The sequence below is a fragment of the Saccopteryx bilineata genome, chromosome 3, assembly GCF_036850765.1.
Source record: "Saccopteryx bilineata isolate mSacBil1 chromosome 3, mSacBil1_pri_phased_curated, whole genome shotgun sequence".
In the NCBI taxonomy this organism is placed as follows: Eukaryota; Metazoa; Chordata; class Mammalia; order Chiroptera; family Emballonuridae; genus Saccopteryx; species Saccopteryx bilineata.
In genome coordinates this window covers 213,578,963-213,606,724 of record NC_089492.1, presented here as the reverse complement: position 1 = coordinate 213,606,724, position 27,762 = coordinate 213,578,963, and the positions used below count along the sequence as shown (strand labels likewise).

General features: G+C 36.7%; 1 protein-coding gene and 1 non-coding gene across 2 annotated transcripts in view; both read right to left on the bottom strand.

Annotated features, from left to right (window-relative positions):
* The window catches only part of COL24A1 (collagen type XXIV alpha 1 chain), a 367,011-nt gene that overhangs the window by 144,968 nt on the left and 194,281 nt on the right, over nucleotides 1–27,762 (bottom strand). The window contains exons 24-25 of the mRNA XM_066264956.1: nucleotides 27,522–27,575; nucleotides 25,505–25,549 (exon numbers count right to left, since the gene is read on the bottom strand). Coding sequence (XP_066121053.1) covers nucleotides 25,505–25,549; nucleotides 27,522–27,575 — 99 coding nt within the window. The remainder of the gene's footprint in view (nucleotides 1–25,504; nucleotides 25,550–27,521; nucleotides 27,576–27,762) is intronic.
* On the bottom strand, nucleotides 17,545–17,620 carry TRNAS-GGA (transfer RNA serine (anticodon GGA)). The gene has a single exon. It is a non-coding gene; the product is annotated as a tRNA-Ser (tRNA).

Here is a 27,762-nt window from a genome sequence, read left to right as displayed (position 1 = left end):
CAACTGTCACCTAGGGGCACCTCCAGATCATCTGGTTTGGAGGCCAGCGGGGTTTACCATTGTGGTCTATGGGACTGTATCTTATTGAATACTTTAAAAGCTGCTGCCTAAAAGTATGGCTTCTGATAAACCTAATACTATGTGTAGACTGAGATCCTTCCCTTTGGAACACTAACAGGTCTTGGCATACAAGACCCGTTAGTCTTGGTCTCCTCAACACTGGGGCCTATCAGGAATGAAACAGGTTGCTTAGCTAATTACAAAGGTTCAAGAGACAACCAAGAGCTAAGACAAGGTTGAACAATAAGTTTATCTCCAACACATGACTACTCCTTTAAGACTGGAGTGGTAGCCATTTAGCCTAACACATAGAAACAGACACAGAAAGTCAAGTAAAATGAGAAAATACAGAAATATGTTCAAATGAAAGAACAAGATAAAGCTCTAGAAAATAACTTTTATAAAATGGAGGTAAGCAATTTACCTGATAAACAGTTTAAAGTGATGATCATAATAAACTTGGGAGAAGAATGGATAAACACAGTGAACACTTTAACAAAATGATATAAGTATAAGAAAGTACTAAACAAAAGTCACGGAGCTGGCATGAAAAGCACTGAACCAACTTCTGGTTTGGTTACAAATCAACAATATGAAGAAAATAAAACTAAACACATATTTACTTGTCCATCTAACAGGCCCTAGATACAAGGATAAATAAATATACAAAGGATTCCATAATCTAGTAAATTAGGCAAGGCAAATGCATATATTCTGTTAGCTAAGAGAAGTAAAATGCTATACCATGCAAAGGCAGCAGAAATGATATCTGGTTGAGAACATAAGAGAAGGCAGTATTTGACATATGGCTTACTGTTGATGCGATGTAATGGTGAAGTGTATTCAAAACAGGCAACGATTTGAACAGAAGGTGGGAGGCAGCCAATGAAAAAACAGCAAACATAAAACAAATCTAGATTGCTTGAGATACAGGATATGTGTAAGAAACAGACTGGGCTAACCATATTGTTGATGTACTACTAAGAAAGTTGAATATCAAATGAGAAACTTGTATGTGTGGCATTGAAGAAAGAATTTGTGCTCATAGAATAAGTGAGAAAAACAGAATGTGGGTATGCAGTGATAAGCTATTGTTATTAGTCCAGGTCAAGTGAAATGATTCTTATGACAATACCATTGTGATTAAAACAATTTTAAGGGAGAGGACAGTGTTAACTAAAAGATGATGAGGTTAGACCTTGGTTTTAAAGAGCATTTTATGAATTTGATTCCAAAGGCAAGAGAAGTGAAGGCAAAAATTAATGAATGGGACTACATCAGACTAAGAAGTTTTTGCTCAGCAAGAGAAACTGATAACAAAATAAACAGACAGCCAACTAAATGGAAAATAATATTTTCAAACAACAGCTCAGATAAGGGCCTAATATCCAAAATATACAAAGAACTCATAAAACTCAACAACAAACAAATAAACAATCCAATAAAAAAATGGGAAGAGGACATGAAGAGACACTTCTCCCAGGAAGAAATACAAATGGCCGACAGATATATGAAAAGATGCTCATCTTCTTTAATTATTAGAGAAATGCAAATCAAAACTGCAATGAGATACCACCTCACACCTGTTAGATTAGCTATTATTAACAAGACAGGTAATAGCAAATGTTAGAGAGGCTGTGGAGAAAAAGGGACCCTCATTCACTGTTGGTGGGAATGTAAAGCAATCCCTCTACTGGGTATATACCCCAAAAAGTCAGAAACATTGATACGTAAAGACACATGCAGCCCCATGTTCATTGCAGCATTGTTCACAGTGGCCAAGACATGGAAACAACCAAAAAGCCCGTCAATAGATGACTGGATAAAGAAGATGTGGCACATATACACTATGGAATACTACTCAGTCATAAGAAATGATGACATCGGATCATTTACAGCAAAACGGTGGGATCTTGATAACATGATACGAAGTGAAATAAGTAAATCAGAAAAAACCAGGAACTGCATTATTCCATACATAGGTGGGATATAAAAGCGAGACTAAGAGACATTGATAAGAGTGTGGTGGTTACGGGGGGTGGGGGGGAGAGGGATAGGGGTAGGGGCACAAAAAAAACTAGATAGAAGGTGAGAGAGGACAATCTGACTTTGGGTGATGGGTAAACAACATGATTGATTGATTGACAAGATAACCTAGACATGTTTTCTTTGAACATATATACCCTGATTTATTGATGTCACCCTCGTAAAATTAATAAAAAATAAAAATAAAAAATAAAAGATGATGAGTTAGCCAGGGAATAGCAGTAGTTCTTAGCTTGAAATATTACTTCATGAATCCACAGGAAAATCGTAATAATACAGCACATACAACAATAATTGGAGAGGAAGAGGAGGGGATCTTAATGAGGATACTCTGGAAGCAAGATACAGAAGAGAAAACAAACAGAACAGTCAGCAGGGGAATGAGGGATGTGCAAAGGAAGTTAAGGGAGAAAAAGTGTCAAGGAGAGAGAAATCGCTGTCATATGGGAAGGGTTGACAGGCACTGAGATAAAGTAATAGAATTTGGAAAACAGAATGTTGGTAGTGACCTCTAAGAATAATTTCAGTAGCTTTTGTGTGTTTGGATATAAGTTCACTAAAGGGTTAAGAGGGTATAGATGAGGAGAAAATAAAATATATTGTTCATATTATTCTTTTAAGAAGTTAGGCAACAAAAAAGGAGGAGGGAAAATGAGTGCTGGAGGATATATTGATAGTTTGCAAAATGATTCTATTAAAAATTTAATCTTTGTTCTGTCTCCTAAATAAAAAGAATTAATCTATAATAGAAAAATACTCTCCTAAATAGAAGAAAATTATATTCAAAACCTACCTTTTTACTTTGTTTCAAAGACTTTTTTTTTTAAACAGGTTAATATTATGGCCTAATCCATCTTCATTGGTTGAGAACCAACACAGATGTAAGAGAGAGAAGATACCAACTTGCTTGAACCATTCAAGTCATGGCTGTGGAAGGATAAGAGAGAGCAAGAGAGAAGGAGGAGAGGGAAGGGTGAAGCAGATGGTCACTTCTCTTGTGTGCCCTGACTGGGAATTGAACCCAGGACATCTACATGCCAAAATGATGCTCTACCACTGAGCCAACAGGCCAGGCCTATCCTGTTTTCTAAAAGGAAATTGTTCCTTATATCTATGTGGTTTCTGGTGACTGGCCCCCAGGTCCAAAGAACAAGAAAATAGCATTTGGGATGTATCTCAGATTCAACCTGAGTGAGATCCTGAGACAGCATCTGGGGTGAAATATTCATGCCCTTCCCTGTGTACTGAGTAATAAATCCTTTCTTGATAGGCCAGGGATGGTAGTTATTAGAGCTCACCAAACACTGAAAACACTTTGCCAGAAAGAAAATTATAGTTTATTATTATTTGTTTTCCAAAATATCGAACTTACTTTACGAAATATTTTTTAAGCCTACTTCTGTTTGTTAAATGAGTTTAGCTTATATTATATATAGAAAATTTTACTATACCAGTCTCTCGTGCCTAAGAAATGAAAACAAACCAAATGAGGAAACAATGAAGCATGGAGATTATGCTAAATCACAATTTGCTAAAAATAGGATATATTTAGCTCTGTTAATTGTTTGTTTTGGAATGAGCCAGGAGGATAAGTGAATAAAAATGATTATTCCTCACCTGTATTGTCTACTGAGTCTCTGAAGCTAAGACTATGCCTAATTAGCCTTATTAATTAAAAGTTTCTGAAAATTAAAGATAAACCATCTATAAACACTGGTGACTGATTCAAGACAATTATTTAGAAAGCTTGTATTCATTAATACTTTTAAAAAGTATAGAAATATCATAAAATAAATCCATTCATTCATTTAGTCAACAAACATTATTTGAGAATATAATACATGCCAGACATTAATGGACAATGTGGAATATTTTATCTAGCCAGTTAAATTTAGACTATAAGCTAGTACTTCATTACTTTAGAGCTTCCAGATTGGACAACAGTTTATTTTGGCATCACAGTGTCCCCACTTCTGAATCCTGACATTTGGATACACAGGTTCCTCAAAGATGTAGCTGGTCGGCCCAGTATCCAAAGAGGAATGTTACCTTTGACATTTCCCTAACTACTGTTTGACTCTTATTCCCTTGGACCATACATGTAGTCATAAAATAAGAGTTCAGCACAAAGTTGTGCCTCAAGATGGCCTGGCAGTGATTAAAGAATATTCCTGGAATGTCTATTCAACAGATGCTTTTACTCATGTTATGGGAAGCTTGAGAATAGAAAGGCAACGGTGCTCTTCTCTCTGCACTAACCTGCCTGGCAATGTTGTTCACATATTTTTCTCCTTTGAACGTGTCTCTTGGCAATAAATTCAAAGTGATAAAGTGAATAGTGGTACAGGGCTATATTCTATTTTGGTTGAACTTCTTAGGTCATTATTACTATTTTTTTTAAGTAAATTGGATGAGAAATGAGAGGAATTCTCTTGCTATGGCATTTGTGTTGCAAAACACTGAAATTTCAAGCTCTTCCTAAGAGTATAATAACTAGCAGTATCATTCACAGCAGAGAATATAAACATTAGTTTATATCATCACAATACATTAGTTCTGTATTTCCTTAATGTAGACCTCAGAGTTCTGAGTTTTTTGTGGACTCCATCTGAAGGCAAAATTGGTATCAGAAAATCTACTGTCTGAAGCCTCTCATCAACCCCACTTTCCACCAAGATCTCTGTAAAAATGAGGAAAATAACATAAAAATGAGGAAAATAACAGCATGGTATTAGTGGATTAATGGTCTACAGATCTGAGCTCCAGTTTAGAACTTCAGTTCTGAAGCATGTCAAAAACTAGTTTGGGTCCCTTTTTCCCAATTATGAAAAGCAAGGAGGATGGAAAAGATAATCCCTCTCATACTTTCCAGTTTTAAAATTCTATAATTTAAGCATAAGGAAGATGAAAAACACTCGGGTATTTAAAATCTTTTGGGGCTTCTGGTCAAGATGTCAGAGTAGGTAAATGAAGTACTTGCATTCTTCCACAACCATGCCAAAATTATAACTAACCTACAGAACAACCAGCATTCAGAAAAGCCTGAATACTAGCTAAACAGAAGTTCTATAACTGAGGATATAAAGAAGCCACACAAGACTGGTAGAAGGGGCCTGACCAGTTAGTGGCACAGTGGATAGAGTGTCAACCTGGGATGCTGAGGGCACAGGTTCAAAACCCCAAGGTTGCCAGCTTGAGTGTGGGCTCACCCTGCTTGAGAGTGGGGTCGCCAGCTTGAGTGTGGGATCATAAACATGATTCCATGGCCTCTGGTCTGATCCCAAAGATCGGTGGCTTGAAGCCTAAGGTCGCTAGCTTGAGCAAGGGGTCCCTGGCTCGATGGACCCCCCCCTCCCATCAAGGTACATATGAGAAAGCTACCAATGGACAACTAAAGTGCTATAATGATGAGTTGATGATTCTCATATCTTTCCCTTCCTGTTTGCCTGTCTCTCTCTCTTAGAAAAAATGAAAAAGACTGGTAGAAGGGGCGCAGACATGGAATGGGCTGGTTCCATACCACATGATGTGGTTAAAAATCAGGAGGAATATCTCAACTGCAGAAATCCCCCCCCCCACGCCACCCCAGGAATGAGGGGCCCAGCCCCACAACATACCTATCAGCTCAGAATTCCAGTGCTGGGAAGAGAAGTCCCATAACTTAGGTGAGCTCTTTGAGAATAGAGGCTGTTTTGGTCATGTGCCTATCTCATTGCTTAGCACCTTACTTGGTACATAGCAGGTGCTTAGCAAATATTTGTAGAATTAATGCATAGTACAAATTGGGTTCTGGGTTAATTAAAATATTGAAAATGTGAAAGTCCTCATATATTCCTTACACATAGAAATATGATGATCTTTACATGTCTGGCAAAAATTATGAAAAAATGAGGAAAGAAAAAGGGAGATCAGAGAAAAATGTTTTCAAGAAACTGTCTTTATTCTTTCCTTAGTTAATGACAAATATTTCTGAACTTCTCTGCCAACTGGTTGAACTATCGTTCTTTGCAAGAGCACTTGATTGACATATTTGACATTTTTAGGGCTCAAGTGTAGGAGAGCATCTTTAAGATATTGCAGAAAAACCTGGAAAGCTCTGCTAAAAGGTGAAGATATTTGCCAGAATGAAATCGGACAGGTCACATTTCCCCCCTTTTTTTGATTTGTGTTCTCCTTTATATCACTTATTCCTGCTATTTCTGAATTTCCAGCCTGTATGGCTTCAACATCATTAAGAGATTGGCCTATTCTTGGCTTCATCTTTGCCTTCCAGACTGTATATGGTGTTGCCTACTAATTTTCTAGTATTGACTTTTAGAGGTATTTGGTTTAGGTTTTGCTAAACTGTAGAATATTCTAGGTAAGCTAATAGTACCTGACAGGTAGAAAACTCCCTCTGGGTAAAGAACAGGTTCTTGAGATACACTGCTGAAAATAATCATAATAGCATTTTGCTGAAAATACCGAAGTGTAAACATGCCCTCCCTGCCTGTTTGAGAAGTGCAGCAATTTCATCAAAATTCCATGTGAGTTCTTGGGCTCCTCATATTGCCTTTCTATAAGGAGGTTAGCTGAGTGGCCCTGTATGCAGCAGACTGGTCATGCCATCTTCCCCATTACTTAGCTCAGAGCATGTGGAAATGTAGCCTGCCTGTACAAATGTATATATACATGGATTCTATCTATACAGCAGCATGAGGCTTTCATGCCAGAGCACCAGCCAACGTACGGAGTCCTTAACAATGTGAAAATGCCAAACAGGTTATATGTCAACATTGTCAAGGACAATTTATATATTCTCAATTTATAACGATATAAATATCCTGACTCCTTACTTAGGAAGTGAACAATAAGGGGAGAGTTTTACCAAAGTATGCTGAATTCTAGAAGATACTTATTTATCCAATAAGAGGCCAAGACAGCAACTCAATTATTTCTTAATACTAAGGTACCAAGTCTAGCCAAATATATTTATTTTGTGTTATTATTCAAGATGCAAGCCCTCTGGAAATTTTAAAGCTAAAAACTTGAGTGTGGTTTTATATGACCCTTCTCTTGAAAACCTGAAATATAATATATAGAGAGAAAAGAAAAAGAAAAAAATAATGTTCTTATCCTTTAATGACTGGAATCTCAAAAAAATTACCAAATGACCTACTAACCACTGTCACAGATGCCACATAGGTTGGTCTAATTATGGGAGAACCAGAAACACTAAAATGAATCTCGAAGAGAGGGAGGGCAGAGAGTGGTTCCAATCCGGGATGGTTCTGAATTCTCACAGTGAGATGAATGCACCCACTTTTAGATTTTCTAAAGACAGTTTGAAAGACTACCTGTATACTTAAGTCCCTGGACTTAAAGATTCTCTAGAGCAGGGGTCTCAAACTCAACTCAGGATGTGGGCCGCAGAGCAAGATCACAGCCGCACTAGGTCTACAAAAGGCAACTGTTACGCAACACTTTTCTCACTGCAGTTGAAAACAAAAAAAAATCAGTACAACAAGCACAATCGTACATGCAGTTTACTCAGTGTCACAAAACGACCAGAAACTATAGTTCTCATCACAACTGCTGTTAACTAAGCTAATATCTAGTTAGGATGCTAGAGAAATGAAAAATACAAGTAGGCCCCTAGGCTTACTTAATTTTATCCAAAATATTTTGAACTTCGTGGATTAGTCTGCGGGCCGCATAAAATTGTTCAGCGGGCCGCATGCGGCCCGCAGGCCGCGAGTTTGAGACCCCTGCTCTAGAGGGATATTAATCTAGTTTTTCATGACTTGTTTGGTAAATCATTGGTTTCTTGGAAGATATTAAATGTTCCTCAAATACTGCGTCTTGTGAACACTGCATCTGCATGTGCAGAAAAGTTAACAGAGAAGACCAGAGACTGCTACCCTTACAATGGCTCTGTGCTAGTATCTGAGAACTTGGATTATGGGAGGGTTCTCACCATTTCTGGAACTTATAAGAGTGCTTCTTAGCAGAGTGCCTAAACTGTGCAAACAATATGGTTTATGCCGAACACCTGCTTTAGTTCTGTGAGACTGGAATTTTGGTATGTGCTAGGCAGAGGCTGCTGATATGATCAGACTCCAGTGAAAACCATGGGCACTGGGTTTCTAATAAGCTTTTCTAGTAGATAATATTTCATGCAGCAAGTCCCAACTTGTTGATGGGAGCATTAAGTGAATCCTGTGTGAGTCCATTACCAGAGGCTCTGGAAAGCTGTGCTGGTTTCTTCCAGACTTTGTGCCATGTGCCGTTTTCTCTTTGCTGACTTTACTTTGCATCCTTCCACTGTAATAAATCTTAGTCACGAGCATGACTATGTGCCGATTCCTGTGAGTGCTTCTAAGGACTCATCAGAGCTGGGAGTAAATTTAGGGATCTTCTGACACAGTAGCTTAGAAAACCTGAGTTAATGCCATCTCCATGAGAAACTTGAAAACTCAGAAACAGAACTGCCCTGTTGTCCTTCTCTATATGCAGCAACGCAGCAGCAACAGCAACAAAGAACACCGTCGCCATTTAATAAACACCCCTCTGTGCAGGCTGCAGCGGAGGCAGGCTGCACTTTCTAATCCTGACAAAAAAGGTTAAAAGATATCTTTACCCCAAGTTTTACAAACGAGGGAGAAGAAATCCAGGATTAGAATTCAAATTTATATTATCCCCAAATTTATGCTCTTTCCTAAAATGTCACATTTGTTCTTTCATCTTCATATATAATAATTATTTAATTAAAAAGCACATTTTTATATGATAGATTTTATTTACTTTTCAACAAACTGAAATATATTCAGTAGAAATTCCTATTTTTCTCTGTATTATATGCATACTGACACGTCCATATGGTGAAACAGTGATTATAGAAAGAAAGAAATTGAGTTAGTGTGTATTTCATGCTCTTTCTTCAGGGCTCAAGGGATAATTTTGGATTCCCAAACCTTAGAATTAAATGAGATGTTAAATATAAAATAGCACATGTCATCAACAAAAGATTCTCTAATTACTAGTGCTCATTTCCTTGTAGGTAAGAAAATACGTTGGTGATTGGATCAATTCCTTAACATTCTTGTCCTTACCACTACGTGACACTGCGAAGAGTTTTAGATTTGCCTACCATAACCAGATGAGCACACAGGAATCTCGGTGAATATATACGTAACTGAACTGACTCTAGTTCCCACCAGGTTGTCAGGTATTTTGATTGGTGTGTGCCAGACAATTAGGAAACCAAAATGAAACCTCTTGTTTATGATACAGTAGAAATGCAGGTTAGTGTAGGTGGCATGGAGAAGGACAGTCTAAATCAGCAAAATCCCCTTATTCAGAATGTATATAGTATCTCAGTTTTTTTTTTCCGAAATGAGAAGCAGGGGCGACAGACAGACTCCCACATGCACCCAACTGGGATCCACCCAGCATGCCCACCATGGGGGATGCTCTGCCCATCTGGGACATTGTTCCGCTGCAACTGGAACCATTCTGGTGCCTGAGGCAGAGGCCATTGAGCCGTCCTCAGCGCCCGGGCCAACTTTTGCTCTAATGGAGCCTTGGCTGCAAGAAGGGAAGAGAGAGAAAGAGGGAGGGGGAAGACTGAAGAAGCAGATGGGCGCCTCTCCTGTGTGTCCTGGCTGGGAATTGAACCCGGGACTTTCACATGCGGGCCAACGTTCTACTGCTGAGCCAACCAACCAGGGCTATAGTATCTCAGTTTTACTAGAAAATTTTAGCTAGAAAATTAATGAGAATAAAATAAATAACTATCAAACAGGTTTTCATGCTGGGCATGCTATATCAGTATGTCTATTGATACCAATGAGAAAAAAGAACCTCTAGTAATTCTGTTTTGGGGAACAAAATCATTGCCTTAGATAGCTTTTTTTTTTTTTTTAAATCAATGTAAGTGACGGAACTTCAACTGCCATGTCAGATTGAGATCTCATTAAAAAGGCATTAAATTATGCACCTTCCTGAAACATAAAATTCTAATCTAGGCTAAGAGCTATTTGTAAATTTTTTCTCAATTTTGTTTAAAAAAATAAGAATTAATAAAGGGTATTTCATTTCTATCAGGGGTACATAAAAACTTCTATCTTGACACTTTTCAACATCACAGAATTTTCATGGAATTTGGCAGGAATGTATGCTCTGGCTGTCTGTGATATTTCTGATACAATGAACTTCATAAACATAATTTAAAAAGTATGCTGTAAGAATGCATTCTATTATGCTTCCTCCAAGGCCATTGTATTTCTTAATAAATTAATGTTTTTGAAATAGTTTACTCCTTTTCCCCCTCCATTACTTTTTGTATTGTTGAGATATCAATTACTTGATATTGGTCTTGGCAATAATTTTTTGGATACTACTCCAAAGGCAAAGGTAACAAAAACAAAACTACACAAGTGGGGCTACATCAAACTAAAAAGCTTTTACACAGCAAAGGAAATTACCAACAAAATGAAAAGCAAGCCCATTGAATGGGAGAAAATATTCACAAATCATATACCTGATAAGGCATTAATATTCAAAATATATAAAGAACTCATACAACTAAATAGTAAAAAAAAAAAGAGAGAGAATTTGATTTTAAAAAATGAGCAGAGGCTCTGAGTAGATATTTTTCCAAAGAAGACATGCAGAAGGCCAACAGTCATATGAAAGTTAGTGCTCAACATCACTAATCATCAGGGAAGTGTAAATAAAAATCATAACAAAATATCACATTATACATGTTAGGATGGCTGTTATAAAGAAGAAATAAAAAATGTTGGAGAGGATGTGGGGAAAAGGGAATCCTCGTACACTATTGGTAGAAATGTAAATTGGTGCAGCCACTATGGAAAACAGTATGGAGGTTCCTCAAAAAATCAAAAATAGAACTACAATATAATCCATAAATTTTACTTCTGAATATTTATCCAAAGAAAACAAAAAGACTAATTCAAAAAGATATATGCATACCTTTGTTTACTGCAGCATTATTTATAATAGCTAAGATATGGAAACAACCTAAATGTCCATCTACAGATGAACAAATAAAGGAAATGTGGTTTATATTTTATATATAAACAATGAAATATTATTCAGCCATAAAAAAGTCTTGCCATTTGATACCACATAGGTGGACATTGATGGCATTATGCTAAGTGAAATAAATCAGACAAAGAAAGGCAATTATTGCATGATCTCACATATCTGTGTAATTTAAAAACAAACAACAAAACCGAGCTCACAGATACAGAGAACAGATTGGTCATTGCCAGAGCAAAGGTTAGGGATAGGAAATGGGTCAAAAGGTACAAAGTTTCAGTTATAAAATAAATAATTCATGGGATAAATTAAATATATTAATTATTCTATAAAGTGTGGCACATGTATGCTGATTAGAATAATTAACCTGCTCTTGCTTTTAAAAGGCTTAATCCAACCTCAACTTTTTCAGGAAGCTCTCATTATTTTGATTATCTTTAGTAAGTAAATTATTTACCACACATTTTTTTGGTAGCTAATAATAAACCTTTTACTATTATCCAATTTTTTCTATTATAAATTAGTTACCTTTGACCCTATGATCCTCAAGGAGAGGGATGTTATCACGTCTTTCTGTATTCCCACACCATGCAGCAACACCAAAGAGTCAGAAATGTATTGTTTAATGAGAGACAGCAAACTAAAAATACAAAGAATTGCCAATGATTTAATCCTTATGGGATTTTCTGAATTTTCAGACATGCTTTTGACAACTTTTTTTCTTTTCACTATCTTCATTTCTATTTGGGTTATATGATATCAGTATCTTCACTTAGAGTAAGAGAGCAGTGCATTGCCAGAGTCCTTACTCTTACCCTTTTATTATTCTGATCCAGGATATTTTGTTTCCATAGCCAGTTAGATATATCTTCATTATTTCACTCAACAGATATTTATAGAAAACCTAGCAAGTGACAGATTCTTGTGCTAGTAGTATAAAGATATAGATAGGAGTATAAACATGGGTTCTTCTCACAAGACATTTATGATAAAAAAAAGAGCCAGGATATATATTAATTTACAACTCACAAAGTCTAAAATGGTAAGTATGACAAAAGACTAAATTTTATGACACTTAACAGGATGGAAAGTTTGTTTTTTAGTTGAAGATTTTAGGGAAACCTTCCCACAGGCTGGGCCTTTAAAGAAGCAATAAGATTTGGATGTACAAGAGAGTGAAGGGTAGGGCATTTAAGAAGGAAAAACTAAGACTATCACAATCACTAATCTTGGAACAAATATTTTAATACATAATATATAGAAGGCATATTATGTAGAAGCAATCCCTGAGTTTAAATTCATTACTTTTTGCTTTCCCTTTGCACTAAAGTACTTAGCTATCATCTCTCCTCAATACTACAATTAACTCTTTATTGGTGTTCTTTTTTTTGTGTGATAGAGACAGAGAAAGACAGAGAGAGGGACAGATAGGGACAGACAGGAAGGGAGAAAGATGAGAAACATCAGTTCTTTGTTGTGGCACTTTAGTTGTTCATTGGTTGCTTTCTCATATGTGCCTTGACCCAGGGGCTACAGCAGACTGAGGGACCACTTGCTTGAGCCAGTGACCTTGGGTTCAAGCTGGTGAGCCTTGCTCAAACCAGATTAGTTGGCACTCAAGCTGGCGACCTCAGGGTTTCAAACCTGGGTCCTCTACGTCCCAGTCTGATGCTCTATCCACTGTGCCACCACCTGGTCAGGCTATTGGTGTCCTTTCATCTTCAATTTATCCTCCAGATTCCTGGCCAGGGCACACAGAATAAGTGCTCATCTGCTTCTCCATCCTTTCCCTTCTCCTTTTTCTCTCTCTCTCTTCCCCTCCTGCAGCCAAGGTTCCATTGGAGCAAAGTTGGCCTGGGTGCTGAGGATGGCTCCATGGCCTCTGCCTCAGGTGCAAGAATGGCTCCAAATTGCAGTGGAAAACTCCCCAGAGGGGCTGAACATCGTCCCCTTGTGGGCATGCCGGGTGGATCCCGGTGGGGGTGCATGTAGGAGTCTGTCTGTCTAACTTCCCCCTCCCCCGCTTCTCACTTCAGAAAAAAAAAATTATCCTCCATTTTGTGGGTAGCATGACATTACTTACTGGCTAATAGAATTATTTTAAAATAATAGTATAAACTCAGCATGTCCTTAACAACTACAGCACAGCATATGAACTGCTGTGGCTGACATCTATATAGGACTTTTCATTATTTGGTCATTGTCTACCTGTTCAGACTCTTTCTTCTCTCTGTTCCCTTTGCATTGCATGATCCATTAGTACTAAACTAATAGCAATTCAGAATATGCTGGTTTCTCTCATGATTCTCAGCCTTTCTACAGGTTCAGCCTTTTCTCTGGAGTACTGCCCTGCTCTATTTCTAAGGAAACTCTTGACATTAATTCAAAGTTCCACTCAAGTGCTGATTCCCCTTCAAAGCCTACTCCTGGTTTCCCTCATACAGAATGCAGTGCTCTTTTCTATTAGCTATATAATTATGTACTGAACTGTTTTCTACATGTTTCTCCACTAACAGCAAATGCAAGAAACACTTTTTTACTGTAGTATCTGCTATAATATTTGATAAACAACTGGTATATGATTGATATTTGTGGAATAGTGAGAGTCACAAAAATGCCAGTGGATTAAGGTTACAGAATTAAGAATGGATACAAGATATATTTCAAATGTTGAATTAACAAGAGTTAGTTATTTATTAACAATAAATATGTTAAAAATACATGTAAAGAAAGAGAAGTAATACAAAATACAAAGCTTTCAACACTGGGTAACTGAAAGCTAGTAATACAAAATACAAAGCTTTCAACACTGGGTAACTGAAAGCTAATGATGCCAATTACAGAAAATGCTGAGTGGAATAGAGGGTTAACCAAGATGGTAATGTAGAAAGCTCCTAAACATATGTTCTCCCACAGACACACCAAATATACAGCTATACATGGAGAAATTACCTCTGAAACAGATCCAGAACACAACTGAGTGATTTCTACACATTGGGCAAATGAAGAAATACCCACATCAATATGGGTACAAACAATGAGATACACTTTCACCATAACTTCACCTCTATATAATTGAGAGAGAATCCCTAACTCCTGGCTTCTTTCTGAGGAGTGAAGGGTTTGGAGCTTACATCTAGCAGCTTAAATTTTAAGACTCCCACCAAAGGGATGGCTTCACAAAACACCTAGCCCTGAAGTCCAGCGGGGCTGCATCCACAAGACCCACAAGACTATAGCAAACAAAGAAGCAATTCTTAATGGGTATGTGAGGACAAACCACTGCAATAACACAGGCCTCAGTGTAGAGGGAGCAGGCACCATCACTCATCTCCTAGTCTTCCCTGAAAAGCCTTTTACTGCATACTTTAAAAGTTGTCATCTGAGGGCCAAGCTTTTAATTTAGCAGGCATCTAGTAGAGGGCTGCGATCCTCCTCAGGGACCAGCAAAGCCAACAAACTCCTCTCACACCTTCTCTGTCCAGCCTGCTCCAATATAAAACCAAGCTGCCAGTATCTCCATGGCAGGAGCTTGTACATAGTTCTGGCACCCCAGCTTTTGCAGCTGCCACCTGAACGATGGGTCCCTAGATCATCTGGCTTTAATAGCCAATAGAGCTTACATTCACAAGTCCCACATGACTAAAGCAAACAAATAGTTCTTAATGGGTATCAGAGCATTCCCTGTGAATATATACCCATGTCAGCACAGAGGGAGCAGGCAAAAACCCATGTTTCTCGATATCTCCTGAGAAGGGGCTTCATACATTCTCAGCTGATACCTAAGGCATCAGCTACTAATTAGCTTGCATGTAAGTACTAACTATGGGCTTACCCTTTGGGACACTGGTAGGTCTTGGAATACACTTAACTACTGGGATCCACTAAGAACAAAGAAGCCTGGACACCCACAATTTGAGACATCTGGGTGCCCAGGCCGGTTACAATTCATCTCCTGCAGCTCAATCTGTCAACAATGAGAGAGATGGCTGTTTTATCTAATTAACAGAAACCAATATAGAGAGCCAAGAAAATGAAGAAATAGAGGAATATGTCCAAATAATAGAAAAAGAAATCTCCAGAAACAAATCTTAATGAAACAGATGGAAGTGATTTACCTGATAGACAGTTGAAAATAACAGTCATAAACTTGCTTAATGAGATTAGGAGGGAATGCATAAACAAAGTGAGAATCTAAGCAAAGACAAAAAATATAAAAAAATTAGTAACAGAAAGCAGAGAATTAAAAAAAATGACTGAGTTGAAAAAAATCATTAAAGTAGTTTAACAGCAGACTAGATTAAATAGAAGAAATGATCAGCAACCCAAAGCCAGGGCAGTGGAATTCATCCAACCAGAGGAGGAAAAAAGAATATAAAAGAGTGAAGATAGACGAAGGGATTTATGGGACACCATCAAAGATACACATTGCAGGAGTTCCAGAAGAAGAAAATAGAGAAACAGAAAGCTTTATTTTATTTATTTATTTTTTAAGTGAAAGAGAGAGAGAGAGGCAGACAGACAAGGATAGACAGACAGAAAGGAGAGAGATAAGAAGCATCAACTCATAGTGCAGTGTCTTAGTTGCTTATTGATTGCTTTTTTTATATGTACCTTGACTGAGGGGCTCCAGCTGAGCCAGAGACCCCTTGCTCAAGTCTGTGACATTGGGCTCAAGCCATAGACCTTGACCTTTGGGCTCAAACCAGTGACCATGGGGTCATGTCTATGATCCCATGCTCAAGCCGGTGACCCCACACTCAAGCTGGTAAGCCCATGCTCAAGCTGGATGAGCCTGTGCTCAAACTGGCAACCTCAGGGTTTTAAACCTGGGTCCTCAGCATCCCAGGTTGTTGCTCTATCCACTGTGCCACCACCTGGTCAGGCAGAAAGCTTATTTAAAGCAATAGTGTCTGAAAACTCCCTTAACCTGGAGAAAAAAAAAACAGACATCCAGATCCCCAAAGCCCAGAATGTTCCAAAAAAGATTAATCTCCAAATACCCACACTGAGATACATTATAATTAAATTGTCAAGAGTTAAAGCCAAGGAGAGAATCTTCAAACAAATGAAAAAACATACTTGTTACATACAACAGAAGCCACACAAGACTCTAAAGATTTTTCAGCAAAAACTTGGCAGGTCAAAAGACAGTGGCATAATATATTCAAAGCATTGAATAAAAAAACTGCCAACCAAGACTTCTTTACCAGACATGATATCTTTCAGAATTGAAGAAAAGTTTTCCAGACAACGTTAAAGGAGTTCTTCACCACTAGACTATACTGCAAAAAATACTGAAGGGAATCTTCAAGCAGAAACAAAAGGGTGCTAAATATAAAAGTATAAATCTTGTTGGTAAAGGTAAATAAATAGTTAAATAGGTAAAGGTAAATAAATAGGATACTATGATGGTGATGACTAAATAACAAAACTCTAGTATAAAGGTTAAAAGACAAAGTATTAAAAATAACAGACTATAAAAATTTTTTAAAGTTACAAAATTAAATCAATGGTGAAATAAATCTTTTGTTGGGGAGGGAGCTTTAGTATATGTTCAAAATTAAGTTACTATTAGATTAAAATATACTGTTATAATATGAGATGTTTTATGTAAGTCTCATAATAACCAAAAAACAATTTTCTGTAGTTTTAATTTCCTATACCCCTCAAGTTTCACAGTTGTAGAAAAAAGGCTCTATGGGATCACATCTAGCAGTATTTCCTAGTAATTTATTTTCTTTTTACAAAGAGATGTCACAAATATCAGGAAAGTAGTATATCCTAAAGCCCAAAGAACTCAAATCCTTCCACCTTTTAAGCAACTCATCTGTTCCTAGAAATTTGCTGATTTCATTTTCTTAAATAAATCTCTTGTGTTTGAGATTTAAAAACTTAGCATTTCATTTGTAAACTAATAGTTAACATGGGAGTTACCTATACCTGGTTTTCAGAGAATGGCTGGTTTTAGTAGAACTGTCTTTTTTAATTTGCTTCTCTTTGACTTAACCTGAAATTTTAATGTCACATCTTCTTTGTTCATATCATTGATTTGTCCTTGTACTCTCTGTCTCATCCCTTTTGATTTCACTGATTTATTTTTTTATTTTTTATTATTATTATTTTTTTGTTTCTTTCTGAAGCTGGAAATGGGAAGGTAGTCAGACAGACTCCCGCATGTGCCCGACCGGGATCCACCTAGCATGCCCACCAGGGGGCGATGCTCTGCCCCTCTGGGGCATTGCTCTGTCGCCTGAGGCAAAGGCCATGGAGCCATCCCCAGCGCCCGGGCCATCTTTGCTCCATTGGAGCCTTGGCTGCGGGAGGGAAAGAGAGAGACAGAGAGGAAGGAGAGGGGGAGGGGTGGAGAAGCAGATGGGCGCTTCTCCTGTGTGCCCTGGCCGGGAATCGAACCCGGGACTTCCGCTCTCCAGGCCGACGCTCTACCACTGAGCCAACTGGCCAGGGCGATTTCACTGATTTATAATTCTAATTTTCTACACCTTTATAGACTTAAATCTATAGTGAAATTAATTCACTGTGACTCCTTGATCAAATAAATTATACTATTTACATATTACAAAGATGACACATGTCAAATACATAATCCTAAAGCATAATTATTTTAACACAACTATAGTTTTGAGATGTTTCTTAAACCACAATGTGGTATTTGGGGCCCTTATAACTCTAACTTCACACAGTAATAACAGGGCAATATATATTTATTAGAGGGACATCTGGACATCTTCATTCATATCACTGTTAAGAGGAGGTAGATTGATATGGAGCAATTAGAGATAACTCCTTTTCAACCCCAGATCTTTTATTTCACTACCTCACCTGGACAAGTTTCTTTTTTTGGGGGGGAGTAACTTTATTTTGAAAATTAAAAAAAACAACAACACTGTATTAAGTTTATTGGGGTGACATTGATCAATTAAATTATATATTGACAAGTTTCTTAACTTGTGTATAACCTAAGTTTTCTTTTGTATAAAATAGAAATAATTGTTGTGTCCTAGGATTTTCATGAGAATTAATGATACAATATGTAACAAAGTATATGGCATATCACATATTTTCAATAAATGATAGCTGTTTTTATCATATTCAGGTAAACATCCTTCTCATGATGGAATGTATTGTGAATATACATTTAGTAGAATCTTCATTCTCTGAGAAAAATTACCACTCCCTGGCATGTAGGAGATATACACAACTTGGCAGTTATATTACAGGTATGTGCGGCTTGAAAGCAGGAGGGACTAGGTGACATTTAATTATTTATTTAATCATTTTTAGAGAGGGGAGAGAGAAAGAGAGAGAGAGAGAGAGAGAGAGAGAGAGAGAGAGTAGGGGAGGAGCAGGAAGCATCAACTCCCATATGTACCTTGACCAGGCAAGCCCAGGTTTTCGAACCAGCGACCTCAGTGTTCCAGGTCGAGACTTTATCCACTGTGCCACCACAGGTCAGGCAAGATGACTTTTTTTTTTTTTAATTTCTAATCTAGTATTTTTTTATTTTTTTATTTTTATTTATTCATTTTAGAGAGGAGAGGGAGAGGCAGAGGGAGAGAGAGAGAGAGGAGAGACAGAGAGAAGGGGGGGAGGAGCTGGAAGCATCAACTCCTATATGTACCTTGACCAGGCAAGCCCAGGGTTTCGAACTGGCAACCTCAGCATTTCCAGGTCGACGCTTTATCCACTGCGCCACCACAGGTCAGGCAAGATGACATTTTTAAAGACAAAGGCACCGAAGCTACAGAGGCCCTATGTAGGGGCAGTTGATAGTGTCTTAGATTGTTCTTCCTGTTTGCCTAAATGGTGCCATGAGCTTCTGAGACTTTTCCTCAAGGAAATATGAATTGCTTTTAATGATTTAGGTAGGTCTATCAAAGATAGCTTTCTCCTCTTAAGGAAAGTAAAAATGAAACATGAATCAACATGTATCAACATGTATCTGATAATAATTTCAGGGCAATACCAGAGAGCAGCAAAATGATGGTTTATGTTGAACAATTCTAAAATATTTTCTTCCAGATACTTCAAAATCTTTCCTGATTCCAATATACATACATTAAATTTTGTTTCACTGCTTTTCAGAATCTAATAATATTAAACAATATTTTAAAATTTAATTGTCAGCTTTGCCTAAGGGATTAGAGAGTAAAATTTTACTTCGTCATTTTCCAAATCTTTCTAATGACTGATTTCCAAGGATGCACTTCTTGGTCCCCTATAAATATAGGACAAACCGATGTTTGTTTCCCACAGAGTAGAGAACCTTCGAACTAGAAATAGAAAATTCTTATTTGAAACCCAGAGCTACTGCTCACTAGCTGTATGAATGTGAACACATCACATAAGTTTAATACTTTTCCGTTTTCTCACTTATAGAATGGCAATAAGGCTTATCTTACTAGAGTTGTTTCAAGATTTAAAAAGATAATAGGTCACCAATAAATAGATCTCTCTCTTTTTTAATTTGTCCTCTGACTCCATCTCTATTTGGTCTTTAATGAACTGGTTATAATCCAGTTTAGAATCAGCCATCAGAAGCTCTATAATTTTAAAGGATTTGTCACGAGAAGTGAGAAGTGAAATAAATACCTGATTTTGAGGATTATCCATGGCCTTTCCCCTTCTTCTTCCTTTCTGTTCATCAGTCATTTACTATACAATAGCACACCAGAGGACAGGCAGAAAAACAGAGAGGACACAGTAGATTCCTTCAGAAATCTTGCTAAATTGATAAGTTAAGTAATAAATGTAGTGAAATCAAATAGCTGGGTTATATTTTAAAAGATAAATCAATGTGGCCAGACTAGAAGACAATCGTAAGAATCTTTTCAAGAGGGCAGAAAAGTGGCAAGTGAATCTTAATGCAATGTAATCAAGGTCATTTTATGGAAAAAAATTCCAAATTTTATATTTAAAATGACAGACCAGAAAAGGATCCTAAGAGTAACTGCTGAACATTTCTCAAAGACATCCTAGTTGACTGCTACAAAAAAAAAGAAAAAGAAAAAGAAAAAGAAAAAGCTTGCAAAGTTTTGAGTATCAACAATAAAGAAAACATATTAGAGATCATCATCTCACTCATGGAGGAGGTTGTGGGGCCCGGGACTCTAAAATATTTAGACTACTTCTGTTTGCTCCAGCTCCAGAAAGACATAATGAGCCTGGAGAACAGCCAGAGAAAAAAAGCCAAGTCAGCAGACGAGAGGAAGACTAGAAACATTAAAATTCTCAGAAAAAACTCACAGATTCTTAGAATTGCAGTTACTCTTACACATCACATATACCAATTCCTTATGCTTCTATAATATTTCTGATAAATCATAAACAGTTATGTACCAAAGAGCTATTATATGTGGGAAACTTACTAGAATAATTCCATTTTTGAAGCCTATATCTAAAATTATCACCTCAAATACGTCTCAAATACACCCATTTCTTTTCTGACTGTCATCACCCTGGCCCAAGCATCTTTCTCTCTCATTTAGATGACGACAGTAGCATCCTAACTGGTTATCTACCCCCTTCTGCCTCTGCTCCTCACAACCAGGTACCAACTTCTCAATCCATTATAACTAGAGTGATCTTAAAATACAAATTACATAATGTCACTGGCATACTTAGAATAATTCAATGATTTTTCTTCTACTTTAGGATCAAGTCCAAAGTAATAAACATGGAGCTCAATGCTTTGGTTCTTGTCTCCTTCACTAATACCACTTTACTTTGCTTTTCTGTTGGCTCACCAAAGTCTATCCACACTGGATTTCTTTAAGTTCCTCAAAACAGCTAACTGCCTTGCCACCTAGGCCCACCACATATAACAATAACCACACCACCATTAACAGTTATGAAGGTTTTACTAAGTGATTGGCTCTGGGCTAAGTGCTTTAAGTGCATTACCATGTTTAGTCTCAGAAGAAACTCTATGAAATAGTTATTATTTTCATTTTTTTACTGTTGAGAAAATGAATGTTTAGAGAAATCAACCAGTTTTTCTAAAAAAGTTAAGTGGCAAAGGTGGGAAGTATGTTATATTGCACAACCCAGAATGTTCTTTCTCCTCACTCTCTCCTCACTAACTTCTAACTTATTATGTCATTTCCTCAAAACAGTCTTTTCTCATCTCCTAACCCAAATTTGGCATGTTTTTCATAGACCCTTACACTGTTCTTCTATAAAACATGTCACAGTTTATAATTATATATTCCTTATGTGATTATTTAATGTCTGTCAAACCTCAAATAGATTATATGACTTTCATGAAGGCAGGGACCATATGTTCAATAAGTGTGCCTGAATGTAAATATAAATATCTGGTGAATAAATGATTGAAGAAAGTCACCCAAACCTTCAGATAAAAAAATGTTGAATCGCTCTATGGAAGTGTCTGTCTGAGTGTTAGAAATTCTATTAAAATATTCTTGCCTACCAAAAGATAAATGAATGGGACTACATCAGACTAAGAAGCTTTTGCACAGCAAAAGAAACTGACAACAAAACAAACAGCCAACTAAATGGGAGATGATATTTTCAAACAACAGCTTAGATAAGGGGCTAATATCCAAAATATATAAAGAACTCACAAAACTCAACAACAAACAAGCAAACAATCCAATAAAAAAATGGGAAGACGACATGAACAGACACTTCTCCCAAGAAGAAATACAAATGGCCAATAGGTATATGAAAAGATGCCCATCTTCACTAGCTATTAGAGAAATATAAATCAAAACTACAATGAGATACTACCTCACACCTGTTAGATTAGCTATTATCAACAAGACAGGTAATAACAAGTGTTGGAGAGGCTGTGGAGAAAAAGGAACCCTTATTATAACACTGTTGGTGGGAATGTAAAATAATACAACCATTATGGAAGAAAGTATGGTGGTTCCTCAAAAAATTAAAAATAGAACTACCTTATGACCCAGCAATCCATCTACTGGGTATATACCCTCAAAACTCAAAATCTTTGGTACGTAAAGACACATGCACCCCCATGTTCATCACAGCATTTTTCACGATGGCCAAGACATGGAAACAACCAAAAAGCCCTTCAATAGAAGATTGGATAAAGAAAATGTGGTACATAGGCCCTGGCCAGTTGGGTCAGTGGTAGAGCGTTGGCCAGCGTGCAGGAGTCCTGGGTTCGATTCCCAGCCAGAGCACACAGGAGAGGCGCCCATCTGCTTCTCCACCCCTCCCCCTCTCCTCCACTCTGTCTCTTTCTTCCCCTCCTGCAGCCGAGGCTCCATTGGAGCAAAGTTTGCCTGGGCTCTGGGGATGGCTCTGTGGCCTCTGCCTCAGGCGCTAGAGTGGCTCTGATTGTGGCAGAGCGATGCCCCAAGATGGGCAGAGCATCAACCCCTGGTGGGCATGCCGGGTGGATCTCAGTCGGGCTCATGCGGGAGTCTGTCTGACTGCCTCCCCGTTTCCAGCTTCAGAAAAAAAAAAAAGAAAATGTGGTATATATATACTATGAAATACTACTCAGCCATAAGAAATGATGACATAGGATCATTTACGACAACATGGATGGACCTTGATAACATAATACTGAGTGAAATAAGTAAATCAGAAAAAACTAAGAACTGTATGATTCCATACATAGATGGGACACAAAATTGAGACTCATGGACATAGATAAGAGTACAGTGGTTACCAAGGGGGGTAAGGGAGGAGAGGGAGGGGGTGGTTGGAGGGGAGGGACATAAAGAAAACCAAATGAAGGGTGACAGAGGACAATTTGACTTTGGGTGATGGGTATACAACATAATCAAATGTCAAAATGATCTGGAGATGTTTTCTCTAAATCTATGTGCTCTAATTGACCCATGTCACCCTGTTAAAATTAATTGTCCAAATAAAACTGTTAAAAAATATTATTGCCTATAAAAAAATGCTGTTCTTATACTATCTATCCATTCTTAATTCTGGTCTCCTGACTAATACTGAAAAAGTGCATTCTCTCCTCTTTTACAGCTCGTCAAATACTTTCAGCCTAGGAAGACAGAGTGGGCTGGTAATTAAGGTGGGATAATTTCAGTTTATTTATAGAAAATAGAATGCTAGAATGAAGAAAATAAGAGGGCATCTTTTGAAATCAGTGACTTATTTAAAGCATAGTTATAGAAACAAATAATTTGCCTATAGTAAATGAATGTGTGAGGTGTACAGACATGCAATACAGATGGAACTGCTGTACTTGGCACACTGTATCACAAATTGGCTTTTAGTTTGCAACAATCTAGAAAGAAACAAGTAAAACTGGAGGAAATCCAGTTAAAGGCTATTATATGCCTATTCAGAAAGATTGGGCAAAGTTAAATCTAGCTATGTGATTGTAATTAAACTTAAATATTCCAAAATTATAAATTGATGCTATAAAGTACAACTGTATCTCCTAATATTGCTTGAGAGTTTTGTTTTAACAGAACTCTGGATTAGATGAACTATATTTCTAAGATTTTTAAATTAATAAGATAAAATAAAAGCTGGTAATTTCCAGAGCCAAAACTATTATTCAGACATTTTATATATTTTAATAAGCTTAAGATAATCACTAATGCTTTTAAAAAGCCTTTACCTCCTATTCTTAATGAGAAAAATGGAATCTCAAATTTGGAAAGGTTCTTTTGTTGGATAATTTGTCTAATGCTTAAAACCTCTCTACAACATCCAGGCCAAGTACCTGTTCAACTAATATTAAAATATCTCCAATTATGTTAACTGACTTGAGGCACAGGGTCATTTCATAATGTATACATGTATCAAATCATCACCTACACTTTAAATATCTTACAAATTTGTCAAATATACCTCAATAAAGTTGGAACAATACCCCAGTGTGGTGTAATGCTTTGGATTTTGAGTTTGGAGCTCTAGGTTTATATCTCAGTTCTGTAATTTATTAGTCATATAACTTTGAACAGGTTAATAATAGTGTGCTTCAAAAACTAGAATAACAAAATCTGTCTTTTCATATTGGGAATGAAGTGAAATGCCATAATACAAAACATCACTTGGCATTATTCCTGGCAAATAGCAAATGATAAATAAATGTTAATTTCCTTCCAATCACATAAATCCATTGCCTGCATGGACAGTCTAGTTCCTCTTTGGACAGCACTGACAATAGATTCTTATACTCTGTGAAACTAGAGCAACACTATTAAGTTAATAACACGTAGAATTATTATAGTTGTTATTTTAAGAAAAGATGCTCTTCTTTGATATTTTAACTTTAGCTTTTAATTCTAGTTTAGATATGTCTATCTCTTAAGCAATCTGTCACTCAAAAATGACAAAATTTAATTTTTTGAGTGGCCTTAGAGAAATATGAGCTACAATATTTGTTGAGAAGCCTTGAATAATCTAATTGATATAAATACTCCACTGAAATTTCCCTTCTTAGTAAAAGCAAGAACAAAAAAGTTCACCTTAGGTTAATCAGAATTTATTGGTATGGCAATAATCTTTTAAGAGTAAATGTATCTTCTCCGTATTTTTATTAAGAATGACAACAACTAAGACTATCAGAAGTGTACTGCTGTTTTACTATAAGAAAACATCATTATTTAATTAATTAAACTTATAAAACACCTTTTTAAAAATATTTATTCATGATATAGGTTATAGGGAACTGAATATGCTCATTTAATCTATTAAATCACACCACTTGCTTTGTGATAACCCAACACACTATGTAAATAAATTCAATTGCATTAATTAAAAATAACACTATAATTGTTACATACATTCATTTATTAAACACTTTAGCTGACTTTACTCATTGTAGGACATAAAATTACTTGTAACAGTTCTGATTTAAATACAACAAGAAGCCTCCTATTTCTGCAATAATGTGAATTTTAAAAGTCAAAATATTTTTAGGAAAGAAATTATAACATGCATTCTAATTCATTACCTTTTGGTTTACTCTATGTTTCAAATCTAAAGAAAAGAATCTTCAAACTATTAAAGTATTTTTATGGTTTGATAATTTGTATCTTTTTAATAATGAAAAAATGTTAAAGTCAAATTTAGATTGAAGTAAAATCAGAACTAAAATTAAAGACCAAATATTAGAATAAAGAATGCTCCCTAGATCACAAATATATAATACATTTGGAGTAAAATATTAGTACCCGTGTTTCCCCTCATTTCTCTCTTGTAGAGTAGGTTTTACTTGTCACATCACAAGTGAGTTTAAATTTGTTGTGGATAAGAATTTTGTATTCTGAATTTTTTAAGTACTGATCATGGTTAGCTTAAGTCCTAAAAATGCTTACAGATGCTTGCAATATAACAGAGCATAAAATAAACTTACTGTTTCACCAATCTTTCCAATGTTTCCTTGATCTCCTACTTCTCCCTATTAATAAAGAATATAAAGTTGCAAAAATAATTATTTTTCAAACAAGATTATTCATAACAGTTCTTATGTTTTCATTTTTAATGTTATATAGTTATACCCTAGAAAAAAGCAAAGGAAATCTCCGTTATTCAAAACTATGTTGACAGTTCACTAGACAGCTTTTTATGAAACATGGTCTTCCCTCCATTTTCAATCAAATGCTAATAACTTAATTTCTTAAATTATATTCTTCTATGAAAGACTCCCCCCACCCCTAGTTTTTAGAGAGAGAGGAAGGGAGTGAGAAAGATAGAGAGGGAAACATCGACCCGTTGTCCCATTTATTTATGCATTCATTGGTTGATTCTTGTATGTGCCCTGACTGGGGATCAAACCCACAACCTGGGCATTTCAGGACAACATTCTAAGCAACTTAGTTATCTGGCTGGGACCAGGACTTTCAATCACTTTTAAAACACTTTTATAAATAAAATTTAAAAAATAGTGATAGAGGTGTCCTCTGCAAAGATGGTAGGCACTGTGGAAGAATTTAAGAGGAATCCAAATAAAGCCCGTGCCCACAGGAATGCTCTATTTGCATCAGGAAATTAGGAATCTCACAATGCCAAGCAGAACAGAGTACATGCCACGAGTCAGAAGTCAAGGAGATCACAGAGCACGTACGCTGTGGGGTGGTGCATCTAGAGCTGGCTTCACTGGAGAGCTAATGTTATGTTCATAACTATAATTCACAGTGCCCCAAACTCTGAAAACGCAAAGTTTTTCACAACTAATTTGGTGGCAAACATTTCCTGACCTGGATTTATTTGGCAGCAATGTTTTAGCTGATCTAAGTGAGGCTATTTACAATCTTGGTTTATTTTCATCAACCTGAAATATTCACCACAGAAATATTCATGTATCTAATTATGGTCTGCTGTCCCAAGCCTGTGGGCATGCAAGGTAAAATACATTATTAAGACCATACTACCTTTCTTTTGTGTGTATGTGTGACAGAGACAGAGAGAGGGAGAGATAGGGACAGACAGACAGGAAGGGAGAGAGATGAAAAGCATCAATTCTTCACTGAGGCTCCTTAGTTGTTCATTGATTCCTTTCTCATATGTGCCTTGACCAGGGGGCTACAGTAGAGCAAGTGACTCCTTTCTCAAGCCAGCAATCTTGGACTAAAGCCACCAACCTTGGGCTTTAAGCCAGTGACCATTAGGCTCAAGCTAGTGTCCACCTGGTCATGTCTATGATCTGACACTCAAGTCAGTGACCCTGAGCTCAACCTGGTGAGCCCATGCTCAAGCCAGCAACCTCGGGGTTTCGAACCTGGATCCTCTGCATCCCAGTCCAACACTCAATCCACTGAGCCACAATCTGGTCAGGGAAGACCATACTGCCTTTTGAAAATCTGAATGTTAATGATTTTAAATAATAAACTATGAATCTACATTTGAGTTGGGCCCTGAAGAATAGGTGATATTTACGCTGGTGATGACAAAGGGCCATTTTTGGCGGTGAGAAATTGCATGAACAAAGGCATAGACAGATTAATGAAAGGTAAAAGATCAAGTTCAGGGTACTACACATAGTTAATCTGAGAAGAATGTATGTTCTTTGTTTGTATTTTACGCGGAAATGAAAGAATAAACCATCAATTGCTATCTAGAAATGAATACTTACATTGCAATATAGAGTAGTAAAATGTAAACTGCACTGAACAACACTGTAGTCACTAATGATATATAGCTGATGAGCATTTGTAACTGGCTGGCCTGACTTGAAAAATGTTGGAGTAATTATAATATATAGTTTCTCAACTGCTATTAGAACAAACTTTAACATATCATTGGTTCTCTCATTAATTAAGAGTTGACTGAAATCTTTGACATGTGTTCATTTTACATTTTTATAAAACTAATAATTTTATCTTTTTGAAAATTATACTTTATAACTGGTAATAAAAAGTCAGTTGCTTTACCTTTAAGCCTTCTGGTCCTGGTTCACCCATATGACCCTTTGGACCTGGTTTTCCCTAGAAGAGAACAGAAAAAAAAGAGATATGTTTAATCATTCTGATTTTTGAAAGTTTCTTAAGATTTATAAATTTCAGAGTATTTTATGAGATAAAATACTTCAAAATACTTTAATAATTGTATTTCATCATACTCATTATCCATGTATTCTATGATGTCGGTCTACTTGTGCCATGTATAGTTCTA